The 11,052-nt window shown below is 39.4% G+C and overlaps 1 protein-coding gene across 1 annotated transcript in view; it reads left to right on the forward strand.

The window, feature by feature from the left end:
• SLC10A6 (solute carrier family 10 member 6) overlaps positions 1–10,610 on the forward strand; it is a 34,949-nt gene extending 24,339 nt beyond the window's left edge. The window contains 2 exon segments of the mRNA XM_002913608.4: positions 7,252–7,285; positions 7,365–10,610. Of these exon segments, the coding sequence (XP_002913654.2) occupies positions 7,252–7,285; positions 7,365–7,545 (215 nt within the window). The 3' untranslated portion in view covers positions 7,546–10,610.
• Positions 10,611–11,052: the final 442 nt, after the last annotated feature.

Genomic DNA, 11,052 nt, shown 5'->3' on the forward strand with positions numbered 1-11,052 from the left:
GTCTTCCAAACGCCAAGTTATTTCACAATGCTTCTGTGACTAAGGATTATGCTGAATGGTTGCGAAGTATTTTCAAACTATGAAATATGAAACATACACAGATATTGAAATACATATTTGTATACATGTATTTCATAATATGGGATATATACCAATCCATACAGCCAAGTATACATCATTTTAGAGTCAGTCATTAGGTGGGTTCGCAGAAAGTAAATTAAAAAAGATATCAATAGGAGCACCTGGGTGGCTCAGTGGGTTAAGCGTCTGACTCTTGGTTTTGGCTCAGGTCATGATCTCATGGGTCATGATATCGAGCCCCATGTCAGGCTTTGCACTCAGTGGGGAGTCTGCTTGAAGATTCTCTCCCTCTGCCCATACCCTCACCCCTCCCTCTCTCTCTCAAGTAAATAAATAAATCTTAAAAAAAAAAAAAACAAAAACAAACATCAGTACATACACACATATATATTTTAATCTTGGGGCATTGTAATTTTCACTGTTATCAGGAAACAGGGTCTGAGTTATATTCAATGATACTGATATAACTGATTATATACTGATTGCTAATATAACAATCAACATAAGGAATACTTGGGGTTTAATTTTACCACAAAATAAGAGAAATCTTAGCAGAATAAAACTCCCTGGTCTTAGATCTAAGTTTTAATTTCTTTTCTTTAGTGAGATAGGGAAGGAACGTGTCTGGCTTGTTCCCAGCTATCTCCCAGCACTCAGGAGAGTGCCTGACTCATAGCAAGCAAGCATCCACAGGTGTTGCTGGTTAACTGATTGACTGACTGACTGACTGAATGAATAGATGAGCCACCAGTGGCCTGAATGAATCAATGGGTGAGCTGTGAGTGACCTCAATCACAAATGGTCCAGTCCAGATACAAATAGCCATTTTGATACATTGAGTTATTTTGCACCATAGTTCCCCCCCCTTTTTACTGAGGTATAATTGACATTGAACATTATATTAGTTTCAGGTTTACAACAAATGATTCATATGTGTATATATTATGAAATGATCACCACAATAAGTCCAGTTAGCATCTGCCCTGTATGTAGAGGTTTTTCCCTATGTGATGAGAACTTTAAGATTTACTCTCTTAGCAACTTTCAACTATATAATACAGTATCATCAACTGCAGTCACTAAGCTGTACATTGCATTCCCATGACTTATGTATTTTATAACTGGAAGTCTGTCCTTTGGACTCCCTTCACTGATACCCCTCCCCCCCGGCCCCAGGCAATCACCCATCTATTCTCTACCTCCATGAGCTTGGTTTGGTATGTTGCAGTTCCATGTTTGTCTGTCTCAGGTGTTTTGTTTCACTTCTGATTCCCTTGTTGACTCATTGGTTGCTCAGTAGCATGTTGTTTGTCCACCATATATTTAGTCTCCACAGAATTTTCCGGTTTTCTTCTTGCAGTTGATTTCTGGTTTCATACCATTGTGGTCAGCAAAGATGCTAGCTGTGATTTTAATTTTCTCAAATTTGTTAAGACTTGTTTTGTGGCCTAACATATGATCTACCCTGGAGACTGTTCCATGAGCTCTTGAGAAGTATGTATTCTGTTGCTTTTGGATGGAATGTTCCATATATATCTGTTAAGCCCATGTGGTCTAATGTGTCATTCAAGACCAGTGTTTCTTTATTGATTTTCTGTCTGGATATTCTATCCATTGATGTAAGTGGGGAATCAAAGTCCCATATTATTTTTGTATTGCTGATAATTTCTCCCTTTAGGACTGTTAATATTTGCTTTCTATATTTAGGTGTTCCTATGTTGTATGCATATGTATTTATAAGTGTTATATCCTCTTGTTGTATTGACCCCTTTATCCTTAGGTATTGCCCTTGTCTCTCTTTACAGGTTTTGTTTTAAAGTCTATTTTGTTTGATATGAGTGTAGCTACCCCAGCTTTCTTTTGGCTTCCACTTGAGGGAAGCATCTTTCTCTATCCCTTCACCTTCAGTCTGTGTGTGTCTGTATATCTGAAGGAGTCTCTTGTGGACAGCATAGAAATGGGTCTTGTTTTTAAATCCATTCAGCAGCCACTCCCTGTCTTTTGTTTGGAGAATTTGGGCCATTTAGTTTAAAATGACTATTGATACAGGGGCATCTGGGTGGCTCAGTCGTTAAGGATCTGCCTCGGCTCAGGGCGTGATCCTGGGATTCTGGGATCGAGCCCCGCATCAGGCTCCTATGCTGGGAGCCTGCTTCTTCCTCTCCCACTCCCCCTGCTTGTGTTCCCTCTCTCACTGGCTGTCTCTCTCTCTCTAATAAATAAATAAAATCTTAATTAAAAAAAAATGACTGTTGATAGGCATGGAGGTGCTGACATTGACATTCATTGTTTTCCGGCTCTTTCGTAGTTCCTTTTCTCTTCCTTTCCTTTCTTCTCTGTTGTCTTCCTCTGTAGTTTGATGACTTCTTTAGAGGTATGCTTAGACTCCTTTCTCCTCTTTTGTGTATCTACTGTAGATTTCTGCTTGGTGGTTACCATGAGGCTTACATATAACAACTTGTATTTATAATAGTCTATTTTAAGTTGATAACATCCTAAGTTTGAACACATTCTAAAGCCCTACATTTTATCCCTCCTCCATGTTTTATGTTTCTGAGGTCACATTTTACATCTTTTTATTTTGTGTATTTCTTAACTTATTACTGTGGTTATGATTATTTTTACAACTTTTGTCATTTAACCTTCATATTAGCTTTTTAAGTAATTAATTCACTACTTTTCTGTATGTTTATCTTTACCAGTGAGATGTATACTTTCATATGTTTTCGCGTTACTAGTTAGCACCCTTTCATTTCAGCTTAAAGAAATCCCTTTAACATTTCTTGTAAGTGTTGATGACTCCTTTAGCTTTTGCTTTTCTGGAAAACTCTTTATTTCACCTCTACTTCTGAATGATAACTTTGCTGAGTAGAGTGTTCCTGGTTGGAAGTTTTTTCGTTTCAGTTCCTTGAATGTATCATGCCACTCCTTCTGGCCTGCAAAGTTTCTGCTGAAAGATCTGCAAATAGCCTTATGGGGGTCCCCTTGTATGCAACAAGTTGTTTTTCTCTTGCTGCTTTCATGATTCTCTCTCGTCTTTAACTTTTGACACTTTAATTATAATGTATCTTGGTGTGGCTGTCTTTGAGTTTGTCTTATAATGGAACTCTCTTCCTGGTCCTAGATGTCTGCTTCTTTTTCTGCCCCTCAGTTTGATGCTGTAAAATGAAGAAATGAGTCTCTTCTACATAAAGTTCTGGGCACTTTTCAAAGGGCTGCTCCTGGGTTGGGCCCTGGGGCAGGTGAGTCGGTTTGCAAGTTCCTCCATTCAGCATAGACCTGTGGTTCTTAGGTAAACCACACCTGTTGGTCTTAAAAGCCAGATGTTTTGGGGGCTTGTCTCTCAGATGCCTGTATTAAAAGTTGGGGTGCCTGATCTGGGGTATGAATCCTTTGCTCCTGAGGGAGAAGCTCCATGTTTTGAGTTCCCTCCTGATTGTGGATGGCCCTGTCTGGGGTGCGGCTTATGGTGAGATTTTATCTCAGTCTTTCCTNTTTACAACAAATGATTCATATGTGTATATATTATGAAATGATCACCACAATAAGTCCAGTTAGCATCTGCCCTGTATGTAGAGGTTTTTCCCTATGTGATGAGAACTTTAAGATTTACTCTCTTAGCAACTTTCAACTATATAATACAGTATCATCAACTGCAGTCACTAAGCTGTACATTGCATTCCCATGACTTATGTATTTTATAACTGGAAGTCTGTCCTTTGGACTCCCTTCACTGATACCCCTCCCCCCCGGCCCCAGGCAATCACCCATCTATTCTCTACCTCCATGAGCTTGGTTTGGTATGTTGCAGTTCCATGTTTGTCTGTCTCAGGTGTTTTGTTTCACTTCTGATTCCCTTGTTGACTCATTGGTTGCTCAGTAGCATGTTGTTTGTCCACCATATATTTAGTCTCCACAGAATTTTCCGGTTTTCTTCTTGCAGTTGATTTCTGGTTTCATACCATTGTGGTCAGCAAAGATGCTAGCTGTGATTTTAATTTTCTCAAATTTGTTAAGACTTGTTTTGTGGCCTAACATATGATCTACCCTGGAGACTGTTCCATGAGCTCTTGAGAAGTATGTATTCTGTTGCTTTTGGATGGAATGTTCCATATATATCTGTTAAGCCCATGTGGTCTAATGTGTCATTCAAGACCAGTGTTTCTTTATTGATTTTCTGTCTGGATATTCTATCCATTGATGTAAGTGGGGAATCAAAGTCCCATATTATTTTTGTATTGCTGATAATTTCTCCCTTTAGGACTGTTAATATTTGCTTTCTATATTTAGGTGTTCCTATGTTGTATGCATATGTATTTATAAGTGTTATATCCTCTTGTTGTATTGACCCCTTTATCCTTAGGTATTGCCCTTGTCTCTCTTTACAGGTTTTGTTTTAAAGTCTATTTTGTTTGATATGAGTGTAGCTACCCCAGCTTTCTTTTGGCTTCCACTTGAGGGAAGCATCTTTCTCTATCCCTTCACCTTCAGTCTGTGTGTGTCTGTATATCTGAAGGAGTCTCTTGTGGACAGCATAGAAATGGGTCTTGTTTTTAAATCCATTCAGCAGCCACTCCCTGTCTTTTGTTTGGAGAATTTGGGCCATTTAGTTTAAAATGACTATTGATACAGGGGCATCTGGGTGGCTCAGTCGTTAAGGATCTGCCTCGGCTCAGGGCGTGATCCTGGGATTCTGGGATCGAGCCCCGCATCAGGCTCCTATGCTGGGAGCCTGCTTCTTCCTCTCCCACTCCCCCTGCTTGTGTTCCCTCTCTCACTGGCTGTCTCTCTCTCTCTAATAAATAAATAAAATCTTAATTAAAAAAAAATGACTGTTGATAGGCATGGAGGTGCTGACATTGACATTCATTGTTTTCCGGCTCTTTCGTAGTTCCTTTTCTCTTCCTTTCCTTTCTTCTCTGTTGTCTTCCTCTGTAGTTTGATGACTTCTTTAGAGGTATGCTTAGACTCCTTTCTCCTCTTTTGTGTATCTACTGTAGATTTCTGCTTGGTGGTTACCATGAGGCTTACATATAACAACTTGTATTTATAATAGTCTATTTTAAGTTGATAACATCCTAAGTTTGAACACATTCTAAAGCCCTACATTTTATCCCTCCTCCATGTTTTATGTTTCTGAGGTCACATTTTACATCTTTTTATTTTGTGTATTTCTTAACTTATTACTGTGGTTATGATTATTTTTACAACTTTTGTCATTTAACCTTCATATTAGCTTTTTAAGTAATTAATTCACTACTTTTCTGTATGTTTATCTTTACCAGTGAGATGTATACTTTCATATGTTTTCGCGTTACTAGTTAGCACCCTTTCATTTCAGCTTAAAGAAATCCCTTTAACATTTCTTGTAAGTGTTGATGACTCCTTTAGCTTTTGCTTTTCTGGAAAACTCTTTATTTCACCTCTACTTCTGAATGATAACTTTGCTGAGTAGAGTGTTCCTGGTTGGAAGTTTTTTCGTTTCAGTTCCTTGAATGTATCATGCCACTCCTTCTGGCCTGCAAAGTTTCTGCTGAAAGATCTGCAAATAGCCTTATGGGGGTCCCCTTGTATGCAACAAGTTGTTTTTCTCTTGCTGCTTTCATGATTCTCTCTCGTCTTTAACTTTTGACACTTTAATTATAATGTATCTTGGTGTGGCTGTCTTTGAGTTTGTCTTATAATGGAACTCTCTTCCTGGTCCTAGATGTCTGCTTCTTTTTCTGCCCCTCAGTTTGATGCTGTAAAATGAAGAAATGAGTCTCTTCTACATAAAGTTCTGGGCACTTTTCAAAGGGCTGCTCCTGGGTTGGGCCCTGGGGCAGGTGAGTCGGTTTGCAAGTTCCTCCATTCAGCATAGACCTGTGGTTCTTAGGTAAACCACACCTGTTGGTCTTAAAAGCCAGATGTTTTGGGGGCTTGTCTCTCAGATGCCTGTATTAAAAGTTGGGGTGCCTGATCTGGGGTATGAATCCTTTGCTCCTGAGGGAGAAGCTCCATGTTTTGAGTTCCCTCCTGATTGTGGATGGCTCTGTCTGGGGTGCGGCTTATGGTGAGATTTTATCTCAGTCTTTCCTACCCACTTCCACTTGGTTTCCCTCCCTTTTGTCTGATGTGATGGGGTTGTTCTGAGTGTTTAGGGTTTTTTCCCCAGAGGTGAGTTTAGGATCTACTTACNTACCCACTTCCACTTGGTTTCCCTCCCTTTTGTCTGATGTGATGGGGTTGTTCTGAGTGTTTAGGGTTTTTTTCCCAGAGGTGAGTTTAGGATCTACTTACATTTTCTTTCTTTTCTTTCTTTCTTTCTTTCTTTCTTTCTTTCTTTCTTTCTTTCTTTCTTTCTTTCTTTCTTTTTCTTTCTTTCTTTCTTTCTTTTCTTTCTTTCTTTCAAGATTTTATTTATTTATTTGAGAGAGAGGAGAGAGAGAGAGAGAGAGAGCATTCAAGCATGAGCATAGGGANTTTCTTTCTTTCTTTCTTTTTCTTTCTTTCTTTCTTTCTTTCTTTCTTTCTTTCTTTCTTTTTCTTTCTTTCAAGATTTCATTTATTTATTTGAGAGAGAGGAGAGAGAGAGAGAGAGAGAGCATGCAAACATGAGCACAGGGAAGAGGCAGAAGCNTTTTGGCTTCCACTTGAGGGAAGCATCTTTCTCTATCCCTTCACCTTCAGTCTGTGTGTGTCTGTATATCTGAAGGAGTCTCTTGTGGACAGCATAGAAATGGGTCTTGTTTTTAAATCCATTCAGCAGCCACTCCCTGTCTTTTGTTTGGAGAATTTGGGCCATTTAGTTTAAAATGACTATTGATACAGGGGCATCTGGGTGGCTCAGTCGTTAAGGATCTGCCTCGGCTCAGGGCGTGATCCTGGGATTNCAGAGGCAGAAGCAGGCTCCCTGCTGAGCAGGGAGTCCTACACGGGACTCAATCCCAGGCCCCTGGGATCATGACCTGGGCCAAAGGCAGATGCTTAACCAACTGAGCCACTCAGGCATCCTACTTTTGTTGCCTTCTTGAACCAGAACCCCAGTTTCCATCTCTTTTCCTTTCTTTTTCCCCTTCATTTTTGTGTTTACACATTTGTGACCCAAAGCAAACAGAGCCCTAAAATACACGAGGTCACTACAGTCTTTGCTAAAGTGATTTTTCAATACTTGTATGTTTTAATATGTAGCATACAAGATGTACAAAAGGAGATTGAAGAATGAANAAATGACTGTTGATAGGCATGGAGGTGCTGACATTGACATTCATTGTTTTCCGGCTCTTTCGTAGTTCCTTTTCTCNACACAGAAAAAAGGACACAAGTTGTGCAGAAGGCTGCCATAAAAAGAAATCTACTTCTTTCAAAGAAGCCGGCGCTTTCTTGGAGGTGAATGAAGAAGTTGTCGTAACTCCTGGGCCATCAGTGCCGATGGATCTCTGCACAGCTCTGGAGCCCACCAGCCACATCTCTTCTTGTACCTAGTAAGGGTTGCTGGCCTGACTGGTCTCCGTCTTCCTTAGTGGCCAGTAAAGACAGTGCAGAGCTGATGCATGCATCTCACTGGCAGGGCCTGTGGGAATATTTGAATATTTATATTTTCATGTGGTTTGTGAATTGTCATAGGATCCATTTTTGAGAATGTATTTCACCTATTTCAGGGAGTTTTTGGGGAGTTTGCTCGATGTATTTACTGGCTGCTGTGTGTGTTCTTGTCTTCCCATGCAGTGAAGAGTAACACCCGTTGTTATGTGAAGTCATTCTGGATTAGATGTCACCTCCCACTGCATACAGTTCTCATAAAAAAATGTGGCCATTTCTGAAACGATTGTTTTTTTTAAGGGGTTGGAAATCTTTTTGGATTATAGATGTAATACAAGTGTAGAGGGAATTAATGACCACTTGAGGTTAAAATGTGAATGCCATGTATTTTCACTCTCTAATGATCGGCACATGTATAGCCTTCTAATTTTTGTTTATGTTATATCATTTTAAGAAATACAGAGATCATTCCATATATACTGTTTCATAAGTCACGTAATGACATATTATGGAGAATCTTGACATGTCAGTCTTTGTTGATCTACCTCATTCTTTAGAACAGTGGCTTCATAGAAGTATTCCATTGCATAGAAGGACTGTAATTTATTTAACCATTCCTTATTCATGGACATTTAGATAGCTTTGAACTTATTGGTATTATAATGCTGCTACAAATACCCATACTGTTGTGCAAGAATTTTTGGAGGATCACTTCCTACAACTTGAAATGCCAGGCCAACCTCATGTTATAATGTTGGACAGGCTGCTGTCCGATGATGTATAGCAATGCTTGAGTAGGGCTGGCTTCCCACAGCTGCACCAGTCTAAGGAATGATCAGTTCTGATCTGTGAAAATATTTCNTATTTAAGATTCCATTTAAAAAATTATGACTGGAGTATTTTTCATGATCACTTGCCTATTCATGTCCTTTGCTTGCCTTTCTATTGTGGTCTTTCCTTTTTGATTGATACATTGTAACACATTATGGATAGTGACCCTTTGTCCTGTTTTGTCAACGTTTTACCTATTTTAATCTTTTATCTTTTATTTTTCTATGTCTTTTGCCATATAGAAGTTTTGTATTTTTTACATATTCAGCTTTATTAGTCTTAAAAAGTGCTTTTTGACCTTGATGTCTGTCAAATGTTAGAATATTTATATTTTTGTGTGGATTATGAATTGTGATAGTATTTCTTTTTGAGAATGTATTTGCAGGAAGTTCTGCTTGGGGGTTTGCACAACATATTTACTCTCTGCTGTGTGTATTGTCTGGCAGTAGGTAAAACCCATTTCCCTCTCTTCTTACATTATTAAAAATATTTCCCATGTTTTTTTCTATGACTTTTATGAACTAAGTATGTAAATGCTTATTCCATTTTGAATCTCCGTTTTTCTACGGTGTGTTAAGAATCTAATTTTTTTGATGGTTAACTAATTGTTCCAACATCATATATTGAATCATTCATCTTTTCTGACTGGAAATGCCACCTTTCTCCCACAACTTCCTATATAATGTGGGACTCCTCTAGTTTGTTCCATTTTTTCTCTGTCTAGTCTTATTTGTAAATTTTGAAATGTGTGAGAAAGTGTATTGTCTGAGATTTAGTGCTTTACAATTTTATTTTGTAAGTATTCCCAAGAACCTGTGGGTTAATATAATGATAATGATTACTGTGGTATTTTCACGACAATTAAGAATGCCTTTGTGGTATTACAGAAAGGGCCCCATTAGGTGTCACAAGTATATTTCTGTGAAAAAGAACTACGCAGACTGTCATGTGTGTTAATTCTCAACTGCTGCTTTATTACTTGAGGATTCCCATTTATCTACCTGATGAATGTTTGTGTCGAGAAGCTAGTCTGTGCTGTATACAGGCCCATGGGACATGCAGGAAGGGTTCCTGCTGGCAGCGTTCATAGTCTAGTGAGAATATATCCCTGGAATGAGCAGTCAGTGGCGTTGGGCATTAACAGAAATTCCCAGTTCTAAAATGAGCATTAACATGAATTTAAAGAATCCATAAACAATGTATTTTTAAAGTATTTCTCTAAATAGTCACCTAACACAAAGTGGTGAAATCAATGCTCTGTTCTGAAAATATTAAGTACATGGTCATTATTTACCACATCAGGACAAATCTGGGGACAAGACCACCAAAAGCCACCCTTTAAGATAGTCACGACACAAATCAATGTAAGGGTTTGAAAGTAGACCTGTCAGAAATCTGTCGTCTCCAGAAGCAGTTTGTAAACGTGTTCCTGAGAACTGGACACAGTCAAATTGTCCCAGAAGCCACACATTATCTTTAGTGTGAAGAATGTAACTGGAAAATAAAAAAAAAAAAAAAGCTCTAACTGAATAAATTGTATTCTAACTGATCTAAATAATCATGGGTTCATGGGGGGGGACGCCTGGGTAGCTCAGTTGGTTAAGCATCTGCCTTCGGTTCAGGTCATGATCCCAGGATCCTGGGACTGAGCCCCTGGTCAGGCTCCTTGCTCAGCAGGGAGTCTGCTTCTCCCTCCGCCCCTCCATCCCCTCGTGCTCTCTCTCTCTCAAATAAATAAAAATCCTTAACAACAAAATAATCATGGGTTCATGGAAGCGGGTGCCTATATGAAGCTCAGAAGTGGGGCCAGAGAAATAATGTTAAGAATGAGTTCAGCTCTATGTCTGGAAAAGAGCTGCTGGACCGTTGAGGCAGCACAGCGGGAAGAACATGGGCTTTGCCAGGGCTACTCACTGTATTCCACCTAAAGAGCTAGGATGCCTTGGAGTTGCGGGTTGCATTTAGGCCGACTTCAAATTGAATTCCAGCTCTGTTATTTGGGCAACATGGGGCAAGTGACAGTGTCTCTGAACTTTAGTTTCCTCTCTTAAAAAGGGTGATAACATTCAATCTTAAACACCCTGACAGTAGAAAACACTTAGTATGATGTGTGGGAAGTGCTCAGTAACTGTGAACTGTTCCCTTCCTCATGCAGCCACAATTCATCCTGGTGTACAAGGAGTAGTACAGCCTAACCCAGTTTATTGAATCATTTTTTTTTCNGAAAACACTTAGTATGATGTGTGGGAAGTGCTCAGTAACTGTGAACTGTTCCCTTCCTCATGCAGCCACAATTCATCCTGGAGTACAAGGAGTAGTACAGCCTAACCCAGTTTATTGAATCATTTTTTTTTTTCTTAAAGATTTTATTTATTTATTTGACAGAGACAGCCAGCGAGAGAGGGAACACAAGCAGGGGAAGTGGGAGAGGAAGAAGCAGGCTCCTAGTGGAGGAGCCTGATGCAGGGCTTGATCCCAGAACACCAGGATCACACCCTGAGCCGAAGGCAGAGGCTTAACAACTGCACCACCCAGGCGCCTCTATTGAATCATTTTTTTAAAAAAATATTTATTTATTTGAGAGGGAGAGAGAGCGCACACATACAAACACGAGGTGCA

The sequence above is a fragment of the Ailuropoda melanoleuca genome, chromosome 11 (assembly GCF_002007445.2).
Source record: "Ailuropoda melanoleuca isolate Jingjing chromosome 11, ASM200744v2, whole genome shotgun sequence".
Taxonomy (NCBI): Eukaryota; Metazoa; Chordata; class Mammalia; order Carnivora; family Ursidae; genus Ailuropoda; species Ailuropoda melanoleuca.